The sequence below is a fragment of the Ochotona curzoniae genome, unplaced genomic scaffold (assembly GCF_017591425.1).
Source record: "Ochotona curzoniae isolate NIBS_2020 unplaced genomic scaffold, NIBS_Ocur_1.0 scaffold_4701, whole genome shotgun sequence".
Taxonomy (NCBI): domain Eukaryota; kingdom Metazoa; phylum Chordata; class Mammalia; order Lagomorpha; family Ochotonidae; genus Ochotona; species Ochotona curzoniae.
The window spans coordinates 63,577,225-63,596,228 of record NW_024467122.1 but is presented as its reverse complement, the minus strand read 5'-3'; the positions used below and the strand labels follow the sequence as shown (position 1 = coordinate 63,596,228).

The 19,004-nt window shown below is 41.4% G+C and overlaps 1 protein-coding gene across 5 annotated transcripts in view; it reads right to left on the bottom strand.

Moving 5' to 3' along the window:
* MINDY2 (MINDY lysine 48 deubiquitinase 2) overlaps positions 1-19,004 on the bottom strand; it is a 92,917-nt gene that overhangs the window by 27,961 nt on the left and 45,952 nt on the right. For 4 of the 5 annotated variants that reach the window (XM_040970261.1, XM_040970257.1, XM_040970259.1 and 1 more), the window contains exons 6-8: positions 14,738-14,880; positions 5,907-6,080; positions 44-235 (exon numbers count right to left, since the gene is read on the bottom strand). In XM_040970261.1, coding sequence (XP_040826195.1) covers positions 44-235; positions 5,907-6,080; positions 14,738-14,880 — 509 coding nt within the window. Of the gene's footprint in view, positions 1-33; positions 236-5,906; positions 6,081-14,737; positions 14,881-19,004 lie in introns of all 5 variants that reach the window. The other variant, XM_040970260.1, reaches the window with a different exon arrangement.

Genomic DNA, 19,004 nt, shown 5'->3' with positions numbered 1-19,004 from the left:
TAATGTGATCCTCATAGTTAGCGATCGGAACACTGGGCTTTACCTGCGCCTGTGTGGAGGAAGCAGCAGCGGCTGCTGCTTGCTCTTGTTCTTGATAGTACTGAGAAGCCCGTCTGTCCTCTTCCTCTTGGAGCTTCTTTGCTAGTTCCAAGTCACTGATTCCTTCTGGGATTTGTTCCCAATTGATCTCTTGGCTCTGCTGTTCTTGTTGTAGAGACAATGCCATAAGATAGTCCTAAGAAATTAAATTATAACCATCGTTAGCGATTTTACCTAAGCATTAGTGAGTACAAATGTAGATGCTAAAGCATATAGCCATGAGGATGGCTTTAAACACATGCACATACTGCACTTTAAATATTAAAATCAATGTTAGCTGTCTTTCCTTTGGGAAGCTATGAACTTATTTCAGTGATACTGTCATCATTCTAAATATTTTTGGAATTATTTGAAATTCTTTCCAGAAGCAGTATATAAGGTATCACAAAAGCTTAAAAACTGTTTTCTTGTTCAAGGAACATATGTCTGCAGAAAATTCAAAGCAGAAAACCATCAATAGGAATGTCTGTCACATTATTATTATCCAGAACTATTAACAACTAATATTAATATACTTAGAATTTTGTATATTCTCACAAAAACAAACCTCTCATTCTTTGAAACTTTCAAATTTCTTTCTTTCCTAATTACTCCTATAAAGGTTTTCTGTTTCTAAAAAAGTTAACAATTTCCCAAGAATATCTACTGGATACTGTTCCAAAAGACACTTGTTTAAGTCAAAAAAGTAACTCATCATATAATCATACTCAATGACATAAGCACTCCTTTCTCCTCCCACATAAACACTCAGATTATTTCCTATGAGAAAAAGTGTTACATGTTGGTCCTAGGTTTTATTGTCCGATTTTGCATTTACTTGATTGACAGTGAAACACAGGCACTTTGATACATCTAAATGAAAACCTCAAAATAAGAGAATTTTACGTAACTCAGAGGCCCTGCAAAGTTCATTATCTGTGAAGACTTTATACACTGCACCACGATTACTGACTTCAAGAATCCTCCCTGAGGTTTTTCTCTCCATTTTGTTAAGTCTTGCTCCTTACCCAAACCCCATAGTATTTATTCCTTACAGTCCCTTAAATATCATTTATTTCCCTTTTATTTGAGAAATATGGAGACAGATGGAAAGGGATTTTCCTGTTTGTTGGTTCATACCTCAAATGCATCCATTAATTAGGGCTGGTCCAAGTTAAAACCTGAAGCCCAGAACCCAATTCAGGTCTCACAGTTGGGTGACAGTATCGGAACAATTTCCTCCAAGAGCAGCATTAACAGGAAGTTGAATTTGAAGCAAAGTAGCCAAAACCTGAACCAGCAACTCCAATATGAGATGTGAGTGTTGCAAGTGGTAACTTCCACAGACCCACCCATCCCATGATCTTAAATCCTGTTGCATTCTTTGCTTTTTCCATGAAAACAAATCTCAGTACTTTACAATTAGATTACTATGACAGTCTATTGTTGCTTTGCCTTCAGGCCCTTTGCCTTGTGTTTTTTTTTTTAACACATATTGGCTAGGAAAATCTTACATACTGCTCTTAAATAAACACCCCTGAAATAGTCTGAAGGACAATTAGTGCACCATTACAGCCGTTTTTCAAAGATTCCTAAAGAGATAAGCATTTTCTGGAATTAAACCTTCTTTCACACACTCCCAGCATGCTTTGCAAACTGCCATTATGTAACTAAACATATATTAGCTGTAAATACTGCCTTCGCTAGCTGGACTGCAGCATCTTTGAAGGCCAGACTGCAGGATCTATTTTTAGAGCCAGGGCTGAGCTACAGTGCCAGGAACACAACTGTTTATTTGCCAAAAGAACAGTATCTATGCTCCTAAATTATTATGGGCAAAATATGTGCCAACTGCTTACATAGCCATATTTTGGCCTCAGTCAGAGAAGAATTCATGCTTCCAATAATTAAGCATTCTAGTATGTTCAGACCTGCTCACCTATGACAAAATCTCAGTTCTACAAGAATGTTATAACCAGTAGAGGCATTTCATGTTGCAAGTGTTGCTATTCCTTAGCTTGCACTGTACAGCTTAGAACACCCAGCAACTCATCACCTACGTATACTATCTTCTAGACTCCCTCTTTTCTGCTTTTTTCTGATTAACCAAAATACACCTTAACTGTGTGCTCCTTTCTACCTCCCAAGCCACCACTACTTCTTTGTTAGACTGATGGTCTCCATTTACACCCTTCTTATTATGGATTGAACATATCTAAGGGTGTCCCCCAAAGTTTATTAGAAGTTTGGTTCACGGTGTGCCAATGTGGAAAGGTCCTTTAAGAGGTAGAGTCAAGAGGGAAGTTCCTTGGGCAACTTGGACATGTACTCAGGGTCTGCAATACAGCAGCCTCTTTGGTTTCCTGTGTAAGAGATGTGATATATTCTTCCCACATGTCCGTCCACTATTGTGATGCTTCACGTGGTTAGGCTCTCACCAGAGGCTCAGTCAATAGAGCTACCCAGTCATGGACTTTAATTACAAGAAATCGGAGGGAAATAACTCTTTCTTTTTTAAAGATTTGTTTATTTTTATTCGAAAGGAGGATATACAGAGAGGAGCAGAGACAGAGAGAAAGATCTTCTGTCCATTTGTTCACTCCCCAAGTGGCCGCAACAGCTGGAGCTGAGCCAATCCGAAGCCAGGGAGCCCAGGCGCTTCCTCCAGGTCTCCCACACGGGTGCAGGGTCCCAAAGCTCTGGGCCGTCCTCGACTGCTTTCCCAGGCCACAGGCAGGGAGTTGGATGGGAAGCAGGGCTGCTGAGATTAGAACCAGCGCCCATATGGGATCCCAGTGAGTTCAAGATGAGGACTTTAACTGCTACACAATAGTGCCTGGCCCTAAATCTCTTTTCTTTATAAAGTTAGCCTACCATAGCTATTTTGTTATAATAAAAACAAAAAAATCAGACTAGTTTATTTGCTAGGTGTTCTTTACATAGGTTATTTTAAAAAAAGAAAGTAGATCATATCACTTCCATGTTTAATGTTAGCATAGCTTTATTATGGTAATTAGAGAAAATTCCACACTGCCTTCCATGACTTTCACAATTCTATAGTATCTAAGCATATATATGTGTGTGTGTCTGTGTGGTGTGTATATATGTATATTTATCCATATTTGTGTTTATACGTGTGTGTGTATATATGTGTATATATATACAGAGAGAGAGAGAAAGACAGATAGATACAGATAGATATCTAGCTGTGGGCAACTGCCTAGGTTGCCTTGTACCTAGGCAAGTAAACTGCTGGGAGAAAAGCAGCCAACAACTGCCAGGCATTCCAAGCCTGGTTAATGCCAAATTTGTTAACTATACCAATGTGCCAGAATAGTTGCCTAATTTTTCTTTTCAAGGTATGTGGGGAAGGTAGAGAATGCTGGGCTGGGACATACCACCCCAGTCCCAGGTGGGAGAACTGCAGATTGCCTGGGGAAGGGGGTCTGGGGAATGTATTGAATTAAGAGTGGCAGAGGGCATATTTGATAGGGGAGGCATCTAGAGGCTTCCACAGACCAAGCCACTGAACATGCAAGTAGGCAAGGAAGCTGAAATGGAGTGGTACAGAGGAGAAAAACTGGAGGGCATGTCTGGGCCAAGCCAAGGCACCTGCCCATGTTGGAGACCTGGGCTAGGATGGGCTGAACTAAGTAGTATCACCCACTGCCTGCTGGGGCTTGCAAAAGATGGGGCTGTGGGGTATGTCCAGTTGGGCTAGGCTGTAGCACCCACTGCCACACATGAAAACTAGTACAGGGTGTGGTTCACAGCCAGCTAAGCTAGAACGCAATATCTAGCAGTGAGAGCTAAGAATGAAGGTGGGACATGTCAGCCTGGGTTGAAGCACATACCAGCATGCACATAATCAGGGGTGGGAAAGCACCTACTAGGGGAACTTTGGGTACTCCCCTATGCTTTAGTTCCACTGGTGAGTATGACAACCTTGGCTGGGGACAGTCCGGGCTGTGCAGATCTACAGCACCACTGACACATGCATGGCCTGAGTCTTTTGAGTGGAACAGGCTTGATAGGGGAACTTAGAGAACTCCATTGTAAGGCTGCAACTCCTGCCAGTGAGTTTGAGTGCTGAAGCTGGTGGCAGGACAGGCTATTCCGGGCTTAGGCCACACTGGGCTGTAGCATTTGTTGGCACACATGTGGGCCTGGGTACAGACTGGGTACAGACTGGACTGGACAAGTACACAGCACACACTGGCACAAGTGAGAGCAAGGACAGGGTACAAGTCAGACCAGGTTGGATCACAACACCCACCAATTCACACATGAGGGCTGGGGATGGGTCAGGCTGGTCAGGCTGCTGCACCCACTAGCCAATGCAGAGTGAAGGTGGGTCATCTCAGATTGGTCCACCGTGCCCACTGGCACAGACAAGACAGGGTATGAGCAGGCCATGTCAAGGAATTGTGGGCATTCCTGTGGTAGGCCACAGCACCCAGTGGCGAGCATGAGAAACAGGACTGGCATTTGGTCAGGCTGGTCAAGCAGACATGATAGCCAGGTCATCTGGGCAAGCAGGAATGTTGAGTGCCTCCTCAGAGGATGAAAAGCAGAACATGTTGGACAACTCTCCTGGCCAAACTTTGCAACATGTTCCTGCGCCTGGAGATGCACTAAGTGATTTGGTCAGCCAATAGACCTTAGATCTTCTTAACTCTGTTGTAATGAAATCGGTGACATCTCAAAAGTATTAAAATCATTCAAGTAACATCCTAGGAATATCTTTCTCTACATTAGGGTCTCTAAGGCGACATTAAGTGATTGTCCTTCATCCCTGCTGCTGATGTTGTTTGACAACAAGGAGTGCCCCCACTACCTGCTCCTCCCATGCAGACACAGGAGAAAACAAAATTGAAGCACCTGTCCCACCTACTTCATCCATACCAGACCCTTCCCAACCCTAATCAGAAGCTTACTTAGGTGTGCATCCCTCTCAACTAGGTAAACAATATTGAAAATATTTTTAAAAAGTTATAGACACATACATTAGGAAGTATCAAGAAAATTTCACAAATATGTTAATAAATGAATCTTTGGTTCTAAAGTTTTAGATAACTGAATTCACTTTTTTTTTTTATTAAAGATTATTTATTTTCATTACAAGGTCAGATATACAGAGAGGAGGAGAGTCAGAGAGGAAGATCTTCCGTCCAATGATTCACTCCCCAAGTGAGCACAATGGCCGGTGCTACGCCGATCTGGAGCCTGGAACCAGGAACCTCTTTGGGTCTCCCAGCGGGTGCAGGGTCCCAAGGCTTTGGGCCGTTTTCGACTGCTTTCCCAGGCCACAAGCTGGGAGCTGGATGGGAAGCAGGGTTGCTGGAATTAGATCCGGCACCCATATGGGATCCTGGCATGTGCAAGGCGAGGACTTTAGCCGCTAGGCCACAGTGCCGGGCCCTGAATTCACATTTGAAATGAATTATCATTTTGGGGTCAGCACTGTGGCATAACAGGTTAAGCTGCCTACAAGGCTGGCACCCCATAAGAATACCACTTTAAGTCCTGGCTGCTCCACTGTCAATTCAGCTTCCCTTCCGTTTCACCCGGCAAGGCAGCAGCAGACGGCCCAAGTGTTTGGGTCCCTACACTTGCAGGAAGCCAGGAATGAAGCTCCTCATTCCTGGCGTCAGCCTGGCCCAACCCTAGCCATTATGGCCAGTTTTAGGGAGGGAACCAATCAACGAATGGAAGACATCTCTATTTCTCCTTTTCCGTCTCTGTTATTCTGCCTTTACAATAAAGAAACTTTAAAACAACAAGGAATTAGCATTCTAAACAATATGAAGAAGACAGAACAAATGTACCTGGTCTATCTGGTCTTGCTGTCCTTTGTATACAGTTTCAGGATCTGAAGGAGGCCGCAGACGAAATTCTGAGTCACAGAAATTTCCATCACCGTCTACATTGTGTAGACTTTCCCAAACGATTTTTTCTTCAGTAAGAAACCCCTGGTCAGTTACCAACAAATACAGCTGACCCTTAATAATAAATAACAAAAAAGGAATATCATTAGGTTGATCAAAACTAGTTACTATATTTAAATAAATTTTTATAGCCTCTATACCTAGAGTATATTAATTATTCATACTAGGTCTGCCCAACATATAAAACAGACCAAGCGCTCTTATTGGTTCTCATCTACTGTCTCTGAATGGAATTTATAATTGGCACATTACAGCACTGTGAAAAACTTTTTTTTCCTTTGGCACATTCAACTAATACATGACTTAAAAACAGTATTGGGGTTTATAGCTCCACGTCAGAAAACAGAAAATTATAAAAGATCCTAAATATTACATCTGATGACAAACAGGACACAGTCACAAAAAGGATATCACATTGCCTATTCCTGTAAGACTCAGATGACTCAAATTCAGTTTTTCTTCCTTTGCCATTAGTTACCCTTATTTTACACACCAACAGTACTCTGTACCTATTTCTATAGTGGACTAATCACCTGGTGTTAATGATTGTTTTATACCGTTTCCTGTACTGTATTTCAACATTTCTGTTATCTCTGGAGCTAGTGTAGAGTTTATCATAAAGTTTCAATTTAAACATTTATTAAATCAACTTATTACCAGTACAGTCACAGAATTTAGCACTTAATATTTTTCAGGTGTTATTTCTATCTTAATAAACTTTACCAGGGATAAACTTTACATTTGCAATCCTGGTAGAATTTATTAAGAGTTTGTATGCCACTTTTGTATTCAGAATTGACAAAGACATAACTTTGTTACTTGTTGAGTTCACTCAGTTAATATGGTGTTTACTATTGCCCAAGTATAGTGATTTCATGTTCACTCTTACCATGCACAACTGATTTTTAATAATTAAGAGTAAGAAATTCTTGTAGGGCTGGTACAGTAGCATAGTAGTCTAATCCTCTGTCTGAAGCACTGGTGCCCCAATGGATGCTGGTTGGAGTCCCAGCTGTTCAACTTCCAATTCCAATCCTGCTAAGAGCTTGAGAAAGCAGTGGAAGATGGCTTTATACCTTGGGTCTCTACATACATGTGAGAGACCTGAAACACAATACTGGCTCACAGCTTTAGATTGGTCCAACTCTGGCTATTGTGGCCATTTGGGGACTGAACCAGTAGATTCAAGATCTCTCTCTGTTGCTTCCTGACAATGACTTTCAAATAAAAAAAAAATCTTAAAGAGAAATTATTGTAAGAGTTGATGATGTTCACAGCAGAATTAACTGAGTAAATTCTGAAGATTTAAAAAAATCAAGAAATTGGTGTTGGTGTTGTGGTGTAGCTGGTGAGGCGAACACCTGTGATTAGGCATGCCATATGGCAGTGATGCATTTCCTGGCTGCTCCACTTCCAATCCAGCTCCTGTCAATGTCCTAGGAAAAGTAACGGAAGATGGCCTGAATGCTTGGGCTCCTGCCACCCACAGGAGAGGCCCACATGAAACTCTGGGCTTTGGCCAAGCCCAGTCCCAGACATAATGGCCATCTGGGGAGTGAACTGGCAGATAAAATCTCTCTCTTCCTCTCCCTTTGTAACTCTTACTTTCAGAAACATGAATAAAGACTTCAAAACCCAAGAAATCATTTTTACTAAATGATCTTTTTAAGGAAATCTTATATAGTTGATTAGATCATTAATCCCAACAAAAGTACCTGTAATCTGTGATACCTACCCTTTACACAATGTATTTCCACAGCAATAAAGCAGTGAATATTATTTTTTTCATATTGATTTGTTTTTATTGGACAGTCAGATATATATATATAGGAGAGGCAGAGAGGAAAATCTTCTGTCTGATGATTCATTCCCCGAGTGACCGTTACGGCCAGAGCTGGGCTGATCTGAAGCAGGAGCCAGGAGCTGTTTGGGGTCTCGCACACAGGTGCAGGGTCCCAAGGCTTTGGGCCGTCCTCCACCGCTTTCCCAGGCCACAAGCAGGGAGCTGGATGCAAAGCAGGGCTGCTGGGACTAGAACTAGTGCCGATACGGGATCCTAGCGCATTCTAGGTGAGGATTTCAGTCACAGGCCATTGCACTGGGACCAATCAGTAATTATTTGTGTAATTATTTAGCATCTGTCACTTGCCAAACTGGGGTGGTACCGAAATGGCAAGATTCACAGCTGCCTTGCTCATGGCCGTGGTCTTGGCAGGTGGCAGAATACTGAGATAATTTGTGTTCAACAATTTTTGTTATTTCAATGAAAACATTCTGAACATTAAAGAGTCAGGAAAGCAAGTTCATTTAATAGTATTTACCAAACAACAATAAACAGCAATAATTTTGGCTTTAAGATTCTTTGGTCTGGGATTTGTGAAAGTATGGATAGTCTAGACGCTTATCTAAAGTTCACATAACCGGGCCCGGCGCGGTGGCGCAAGTGGTTAAGTCCCCGCCTTGCAACCCCGGGATCCCATATGGGCGCCGGTTCTAATCCCGGCAGCCCCGCTTCCCTTCCAGCTCCCTGCTTGTGGCCTGGGAAAGCAGTCGAGGACGGCCCAAAGCTTTGGGAACCTGCACCCGTGCGGGAGACCCGGAAGAGGCTCCTGGCTTCGGATCGGCATAGTATCGGCCCGTTGCGCTCACTTGGGGAGTGAATCATCGGACGGAAGATCTTCCTCTCTCTCTCCTCTCTCTGTACATCCGCCTTTCCAATGAAAAAATAATAAAAATAAATCTTTAAAAAAAAAAAAAAAAAAAAAATAAAGTTCACATAACCATTGCTATAACTAAATAGAAACAGGACAGCTAGGGCTTTATGCAATTCTCACATAAAGAAATATCATTTCATAATAGCTCTACGTAACTCATTAAAATGTGGAATATATGAAAACATGTTTTATGCCTTCAATAAGCTACTACCTTTTAGAAAAAGACATTTACATGGCAAGAGAGCAGCTACTAAGGTACTAACCAATAGAGGCTAAAAGATAATAACATGTCCCATCACAGCTACACTATGGTTAAAGCAGTGGTAAGACTGAGACACACACACACACACACACATACACAGAAAAAGACAGAGAGAATGAGGCAATGGCTCAACTGGCCAATCCCCTGCCTGCAAGTGCTGGCATCCCATATGGGTGGTAGTTTGTGTCCTGGCTGCTCCTCCATCCACCCAGCTCCCTATTAATGGCCCAGGAAACCAATGGAGGATGACCCAAGGCTTAGGACCCTGGGTTGTATGAGAGATCTAGAAGAAACTCCTGGCTTCAGATATTCTCAGCCCTAGCGATGGTGGCCACCTGGGAGTGAACCAGCAGAAGGAAGACCTCTAGATCTTGGTCTCTCCTCCTAAAATCTATCTTTCAAACAGAAATAAATAAATCTTAAAAAACAAAACACGAGTGGTCTGGGAATCTGGAATCTGAGCTACAAATTAAAATAATTTGGGGAGTATTTTAAAATATCGATGCTCAAGATCCTCCTAGAAATTTGAAGCCAAGTGGTTTGGAAAGGTTCTGGGTACCTGTGTTTTTAACAAGCTCCACAGGTAGTAATACCCTGCAATCTATGTTGAGAACTGCTTATTCTTTTAAATATCTATTTATTTGAAACAGTAATAGAAAGAGGGGGAGAAAAATTTCTACCCAGTGCTTCAAATCCCAAATGGGCAAAACAACTGGAGCTGGGCTGGATATAAGCCAGAGGCCTGGAACTCCATTCAGGCCACCTACATGGATGGTGGGGGCAAAAGTACTCAGGTCATGTTCTCTCGCTTTCCCAGGTATATTATCAGGGAGCTGTACTGCATGTGGAAAAATTAGGACTTGAACTAGAACTGATAGTGGGCGCTGGCAGCTTAACCCACAATGCTCACCTGAGAACTGCTATTTAAAACAACAATACATACATGCATACATACATAAAACAAAAAAATTTATTTGAAAGGCAGAGTGACAGACACACACAGGGAGTTCTTCCATCCACTAGGTCACTCCCCAGTGACCACAAACAGTTCAGTCCAAAGCCAGAAATCAAGAGCTTCTGAGTCTCCCACATGGGTGCAGGGACCCACACTTAGGTCATCTTCTGTTGTTTTCCCAGGCACAGTAGCAGGAAGCTGGATAGGAAGGGGAGGAATCAGGAACTGAACTGGGACTCACGTGAGATGCATGTGCCACAGACAAAGGCTTAATCTCCTAACCACAGTGCTGACCTCCTACTTTTTGTTTCAGATTCATTTTATTTGCTTGAAAAGCAGAGTCATAAAGAGAAGAGACGGGGGGAAAGAAGGAGAATGAGAGAGATCTTCCATCCACACGTTCACTCCCAAAGAATCAGCGATTTCTTCTGGGGCTTCCACACGGTGTAGAAACCCTAAGCACTTGGGCCATCCTCACAGTGCTTTTCTAGGCACATTAGCAAGCAGATGGATTGAAAATGGAGCAGCTGGTACTCTAAATCAGACTTTCCAATAAAAAAGCCATAAATCTTAAAAAAAAAAAAAAAAGAAGAGGGCCCAGCACAATAGCATAGTGGTTAAGGTCATCGCCTTGAATGCACAGAGATCCCATACAGACGCGGGTTCAATCCCGGCAGTCCCACTTCCCATCCAGCTCTCTGCTTGTGGCTGGGGAAAGCAGTCGAGGATGGCCCAGAGGATTGAGACCCTGCACCCATGTGGGAGACCCGAAGAAGTTCCTGGCTCCTGGCTCGCACTTGGATCGGCTCAGCATCAGCTGTTGCAGCCACTTGGGGAGTGAACCATCGGACGGAAGATTTTCCTCTCTGTCTCTGCTCCTCTCTGTACATCTGTTTTTTCAATGAAAACAAGTAAATCTCAAAAATAAATAAATAAATAAATAAATAAAATGAAATAAAAGGCAGATCAGGTTTACAGATAGAAGGGGAGAGAGAGAAAAACCTTCCATCCAATGATTCACTCCCCAAGAGTTCAGCCTATCTGAAGCCAGGAGGTTCTTCTCCACGTCTCCCACGTGGCCCCAAGGCTTTGTGCCGTCCTCCACTGCTTTCCCAGGCCACAAGCAGGGAACTGGATGGGAAGCAGAGCAGTTGAAATAGAAACTGGTGCCCATATGGGATCCTGGAACATGCAAGATCATATAGCCACTGAACTATTGAGCAGGGCCCCGAAGTCAGTATTTCAAATGCCTTTAAGAAGGATGGAATGTGGGGCCCGGCGCAGTGGCGCAAGTGGTTAAAAGGTCCTCGCCTTGCATGCCCGGGATCCCATATGGGCGCCAGTTCTAATCCCGGCAGCCCCGCTTCCCTTCCCTTTCCCTGCCTGTGGCCTGGGAAAGCAGTCGAGGACGGCCCAAAGCTTTGGGAACCTGCACCCGCGTGGGAGACCCGGAAGAGGCTCCTGGCTTCGGATCGGCATAGTATCGGCCCGTTGCGCTCACTTGGGGAGTGAATCATCGGATGGAAGATCTTCCTCTCTGTCTCTCCTCTCTGTATATCCGCCTTTCCAATGAAAAAATAATAAAAATAAATCTTTAAAAAAAAAAAAGAAGGATGGAATGTGAATAAGCAAATATATTCCAAGTAGGGGACAAGAAGATGACATGACAGTAAAAGTACAGCAGTGAGAAAGCATGAAGTATGCACAGAAACAGAAATTTATCAGTAAGTAGATACATTTTGTATTTTTTTTAAAGATTTATTTTTATTATTTTGTTATTGGAAAGGCAGATATACAGAGAGGAGGAGGAGAGACAGAGAGGAAGATCTTCCGTCCGATGATTCACTCCCCAAGTGAGCGCAACGGTCGATGCTATGCCAATCAGAAGCCAGGATCCAGGAACTTCTTCTGGGTATCCCACACGGGTGCAGGGTCCCAAAGCTTTGGGCTGTCCTCTACTGCTTTCCCAGGCCACAAGCAGGGAGCTGGATGGGAAGTGGAGCTGCTGGGATTAGAACCAGCACGCACATGGGATCCTGGCGTGTTCAAGCTGAGGACTTTAGCTGCTAGGCCATGCCGCCGGGCCCCATTTTGTATTTTAAAAATAGATTTATTTGCTATTATTTTTAAGATTTACAATGAGAAGGAGAGTCAGAAAGATCTTCCATCCTCTGGTTCATTCCCCATGTGGCCGCAATGGCCAGAGCTGAGCTGATCTGAAGCCAAGAACCAGGAGTTTCTTCTAGGTTTCCCACATGGGTGCAGGGTCTCAAGGCTTTTGGTCATCCTTGACTGCTTTCCTAGGAAATAAGTAGGGAGCTGGGCGGGAAGTGGAGCAGCTGAGATTAGAACTAGCGACCACTTGGGATACCTGATCATACAAAGCGAGAACTTGAGCCATTAGGCTACCACGCCAGGCCTGATACAAACCATTTTGACTGAAGGAAACTGCCGACATTGGGGAACAGAAAAATCATGTTTTTTATTTTTTCATTTTTACCCTCTAGGATTAGGTATTACGAGACACTTTTTGTATTATAGATACAAGACCAGCATTCTACCATAGAAATCTAATTGAAGGTTGATATACTTGTGAAATTTTTCAGATGTAAAAACTGAAGAGATGAAGTCAGTCCCATGGCATAGCCAGCCAAGCCTTTGCCTGTGGCACCAATACTCCTTATGAACACTAGTTCAAGTTTCAGCTGCTCCACTACCGTTCAAGCTCCTTCCTGCTAATGGCCTGGAAAAGCAGCAGGGAATGACCCAAGTCCTTGGATCCCTGCACCCATGTAGGAGATCTAAAAGAAGCTCCTGGTTCCCGATTCCTGGATCCTGGCCTCAGATCGGTTCAACTGTGCCCACTTTGACCACCTGGAGTGTAAACTCATCAATGGAAGATTTCTTTATCTTTCTCCTTTTCTCTGTAATTCTGCCTTTCGAATAAAAAACGATAAATAGGTGTTTAAAAAAAAATCAAAATAGATCAATGCAAGATATTGAAAAATGATAATTTGGGCCCGGCAGCGTGGCCTAGCAGCTAAAGGCCTCACCTTGAATGTGCCAGGATCCCATATGGGCACTGGTTCTAAACTCGGCAGCTCCACTTCCCATCCAGCTCCCTACTTGTGGCCTGGGAAAGCAGTCGAGGATGGCCCAAAGCCTTGGGACCCTGCACCCGTGTGGGATACCCAGAAGAAGTTCCTGGATCCTGGCTTCTGATTGGCATAGCATCAACCGTTGTGCTCACTTGGGGAGTGAATCATTGGACGAAGATCTTCCTCTCTGTCTCTCCTCCCCTCTGCATATCTGACTTTCCAATACATAAATAAATCTTTAAAAAAAATGATAATTTGATAATTTTTTCAAATACTTATGACAATGTAACAACAATTTAAAGACACAGTGATCATTGTAACAACAAAAAAATACTAAGACAAGGATAAATATTTCGTTTAATGCTAAAATATAAATAACTGTTGCTTGAAGTCATCTTAGCTGGCATTGTAGTGTAACTGTTAAAGCTGCTGGCTGCGATGCCAGCATCTCAGAGGGCATTGGTTTGTTTTCCAGCTGTTTGATTTCCAATCCATTTTCCTACTAAAAATCTGGGAAAAGCAGAGGAAGATTGCCCAAGGCCCCTGCCACCATGCAGGAGAGCTAGATGAAGCTCCTGGCTCCTGGTTTTGGCTTCTCCTAGCCACAGCCATGTGGCCATCTGGGGATTAAACCATAGAACAGAAAATCACTCCCTGGCTCCAACTCTCTCTCTCTCTAACCAAATCTTTTAAAAAAGAAAAAGGAAGAAAGGATCATCTTAACACAACTCTAACCCTAGAGTTTACATTTTTTTCCTTAGAAAATAATTCCTCTAATTGCAATATTCTATGAAAATAACCTTAAGACTTAGGCCTGGCATGATGGCTCAGTGGTGAAATCCTTGCCTTGCAAGCACCAGGATTCCATATATGTGCCAGTTTCTGTCCCATGTGCTCCACTTCTCATCCAGCTCCCTGTTTGTAGCCTGGGAAAGCAGAAGATGGCCCAAAGACTTGGGACCCTGCCCCTGCATGACACACCCAGAAGCTCCTGGCTCCTGGCTTTAGCACTTGGTAAATGAACTAGCAGATCGAAGATCTGTCTTTCTTTCTCACTATAAATCTGCCTTTCAAATACAAATAAATATATTTTTTAAAAAAGAACTTAAGACTTAATGATAAAAGAAAAATAAATTTCAGGTCAGTTGTTGACCATCATATCTTTAACAATATATATATATACACACACACATTAATTTTATCGTTAATATTGTTTTACACAGTTAACTACTGAATCTTAAGTATTTAATAACTGACTTCATAATTTTTTTAAAGATTTATTTATTTACTTGAAAGTCAGAATTAGAGAGACAGCAAGAGATCTTTCATCTACTGGTTTACTCCCCCGATGGCTGCAATAGCAAACACTGATTTAATCCAAAGCCAGGAGCCAGGAGCTTCTACCAAGTCTCTCACATGGGTGCTGGGGCCTAGGGACTTGGGCAATCCATGGCTGCTTTCCCAGGTCATAAGCAGGGAGCTGGATTGGAAGTGGATCAGTCAGGAACGAACTGGTGCTCCTGTAGGATGCTGGCACTTGAAGGAGGAGGATTTACCTATTCAGAGACCCCACCAGCTCCATGCCTTCATAATTTGATGGTCAGAGCATATTATGCTACAGTCTTTCATTTTGAAGTCCATAAAAAAATTTTGAGTTATAAACAGCTAATTCTACATCATACCTTGTACTTGGTCATGGTACTAAAATGATTATTCCGAAAGAACACACAAAGTTCTCCTTCCTGAACCGTTGAAGTTAGTTCACACAATCCATGGTATGTCAGCTGAGTGGCTGTATTGTTTAGAAACTGCTCAGCTACAAAGCCTGCGAAATCAACAAGTAATATTAGATGGAATAATAATTTCAACATTAAAAAGTTACTCTTTTTGTATTTACATTGTGTTCCAAGCATGGAGAAAAGCCAGCCAGTGTAAGACGTTTCCTAGTTTCAGCTCTAATTTTCCTGTAGCAGATATATATTCCCACCCTAAAAAGAAAAAACGGTATGTGAAATTGTTTTTACCAGCAGATATGTTTATTTAGACTTCACCTACTTCCAAGAACAACTTCAGGGAGCTTGCAATAGAAGACAAAAAAAACACGATACAATTAAACTTCATTAAAGCAAATAAAGACAGAAGTTAATAACTTAAAAAGTAGGTAGGAGAGAAAGATATCTACCAATAGCTACCCTGCCAATGGCTAGGGGCTTAGAAATTAAAAATCGCCTTAACAAATTAAGTTGCATTATATTTTAACAAACATCAGAGATAATTCTGTGGTTCTAAAGTGCTTTGTTCATGCCTTAAAACTAAACAGATATTGATAAATAGAAAACAGGGGATAAATGATGCCATTTTAATCCTCATTTCCTTTCACACAACATTTATCATAAGAGATATCAAGCTCAGAAATATAAACAAAAATACAGCAAAGTTTTCTGGGCTTTAATTAAATCATATAGGCACAGTGGATCATCATTATCTGTGGGTTGATATTTGCAAGTTAGGCAAATTTCACTAACAACTCCAAAATGAATATGCACAGCACTGTCATGATCATTTTGTGGATATGTGCACAGTAGCCAAAAGTTTGAATCATTGTGGTGAAATGTGCCTACCCAACTGAGGTCAAACAAGCAAAAATTCTGTTTTTTTCCCACAGTTCTCACCTAAGTGTCCTTTCATGGTCTAAATTATTTAGTATCACATTTTCCACACCTTTGTACTTTAAAAAATCACTTTGGGCATAAGGGTAAAGTGCTAGCTAATTTTCTTAGTGGATAAGATCTGTGATACTTCTTACAAGAAAACACATGTTTAGACAAGCTTAGTTCACACATGAGTTGTAGCACTGCTATGAGTTTAATGTTAATGAATCAACAGTATATATTAAAACAAGGTTCTGTATCAATTGGTTGATAAAAACATGACAAGAAGCACATAAGAACCTAACCTCTGCATTTTTCTTAGGAGTAATGAATGGTTAATAATTCAGTGTGCACAGTGATTGTATGGAGCATAGCTCCCACAAATACTGAGTATCAGCTATATAAGTACTTTAAAAACCTAATGTTTCTCTTTTTCTTTTCCACTATGTGCCTTTCCTTTAATAAGAAATGCTCCAGAAAACAAGGGGGAAGGGTGCTATGGAAAGGATTTTGAGTTGAGAGGCACACACATAGGCTGTAAAAATGAATCTGTATGGGGGCAAAAACAAACAAACAAATAACAAAAAACCTCATAAGAAATCAGAAACTTGGCAGAGCCACATAATGCCTAGCCATAGTATTTTTATCAGCAAAGTGGTAAGAATTGCAAATATGTCCCGCCATTCTATACACTGAAGTAGAAGAGGGAGTTGGGAGAGCTCTAGAGGGCTACAGCAAGGACAGCTATGGCATACTCCTGGGCTTTATCAATGTAAGTTCTTGGGTTTATAGATCTAAGAAAAAGGAGAACCCCTTTCCATTATTATTGCTGCTTTGCTAAGCAGTAAGTTACCCAACAAATTTATTAATTATATATTAGAAGATTTACTATTATGTTTTATTTATTAATTAAGGATTTTTAAAATTTATTTGAAGGCCAGAGTTAAAGGAACAGAGATGCAATCACACACACACACACACACACACACACACACACACACACACACACACACACTATTTTATCATTGGTTCATCTCAAATGGCTACCATGATTGAGATTAGGCCAGGTTAAAGTCAGGAGTCAGGAGCTTCATCTGGTTTCCCATATAACAGTTGATTATAAATGCCAAGTGAATTTTATCTCTTTTCAAATCACCAGTAGAGCCTAAGAATTATAAAAGCAATGTTTCTTAGTTCTCTTGCCAGCCTTTAACAGTGATTTCAGAAGAAGACTGGAAAAACTAATCTGGTCTCAATGTTTAATAATTAAATAGATTCTAGTACACAACTCTGTGTTAAACAGTACTTTGCTATCTGCATTGCTAAAATAGTCTGGCTTGAAATAATAAGCTATTTGCACATGCAGATTAAGTCGCAACTTCAGACTTGCAGATACTGATACTGATAAAACCAAATGCAAAAAGTGAGCATGATTACAAATAAGAATATTACTGAAAATAAATCTAAGCATTATTTTTCTGACCAGATTACATATTTGAAAATATTTCTGACATTTGGAAACTCAGTAATAAACTAGCATATCAAATCATTTTCCTCTGTTACTAGAGTTACTAGAAAACTTAAAAGTTCCAAATGCCATAAAGAAACAAATTAAGGGGACACTAAAATTATTGAGAAAGGAATACAAAGTAGATACAAGAATAAAGAAAATTTGATTTACATAAAAATATTTCTTTTGGGGCCAGAGTTGTAGCACAATGGGTTAAGCTGCCAGCTACAACGCTGGCATCCCATATGGGGACCAGTTTGAGTCCTGGATGCTCCACTTTCAAGGCAGCTCCTTGCTAATGGCCTGGGAAAGCAGAAGAAGATGGCTCAGGTTCTTGGGCCCCTATAGCCACGGGGGATTACCCAAAGGAGGCTGCTGGCTCCTGGTTCCTGGCGACTTTAGATAGGCTCAGCACTGACCATTGCAGTCTTTTGGGATAGGATGAAGGGGAAGGAAGGAAAGGAGAGAGGAGGGTTGAACCAGAAGATGGAAGACCTCTCTTTCTGGAAAATATGCCTTTCAAATGATAATAATTAGAATAATTAAGTCTTTAAAAACTGAAAAAAAAAATCAAATTTAAGCTGAGCCAGGTCTTAACATTATCAGCTGTGATTGATTTAAATCAACAATCTGATTTTTCTTTTTAATCTAATATGTCTTTGAGTTTCAAAAATCAGATATGGTGAGCATCATGCTGAGCTGGTTAGTGATTGCCTGTGACATGAGCACCTCATATGAATACCAGTTCAAGTTGAGGCTCCTCCACCTCTGATCTAGCTCCCTGCTAACGCAGCAAAAGATGTATGTGGGGCCCTGCCACTGACATGGGAGATCTGCACAGAGTTCCAGACCCCTAGTTCAGGCCTAGCCCTGCCCAACCATTGCAGCCTTTTGAGGAGAACGGTATGAACCAACAGATAGAGGATCTCTCTCTTTAACTCTGCCTTTCAAATTAAAAAGCAAATCTTTAAACAAAGTCAGATAGGTTATACTACATAATTTCTTTTAATATCAAAAGTGTTCAGAGCATTAAAAATACAGTTTCATATTCCAAGGATGCAGCAGGGAGCCCAGGATATTTTACTGTGCCAAAACAAAACAAAACAAAACAAAGCAAAACAAAAAAATGGGGGTGTGTAAGGAATATATTCTTGCAGTTATTTTATTTTTAAATGCATTATTTTAATTATAAATGCATTATTTTGATCATACCTCATAATAATTACTGCATGCCTAAGTGAAAATGATTAAAGTTCATCCTTCGCTTCAAGATTTCTTTTTCTGGAGCCAGTGTTGTGGTGTAGCAGGTAAAGCTACTGCCTGACAGTCAGAATCCCATTCTGGCATCAGTTCAAGTCCCAGCTAATCAATTCAAGTTCCCTACGAATCCACCCAAGACAGCAGCAGAGAATGGCCCATATGCTTGAGCCCCTGCCCGCATGTGACACCCAGAAGCTGCTCCCTGCTCCAGCCTGGCCCAGCCGTGGCTCTTGAGGTTATTTACGGAGTAAACTGATGAATGGAATATCTGTCTTTCTCTAACTTTATCAAGTCTTCCCAATTTTAATATATGTGCTGCCAAAGCAAATACAACTCTTTCAAATCTTAAGAAAGAATTTTTTGTTGTTTATCCTTCACAGAAAGAACAGCAGCCTCAATATTGGTGTGCATTTGTGAAAAAATAAATTAAGTAGTAGGGAAGCTACATCAAAATGTATTTTGGCTTCAAATTTCCTTTTCCTATTATTAATTAGAATATAGCTGAAAAAAATACTACATTACTTTTGT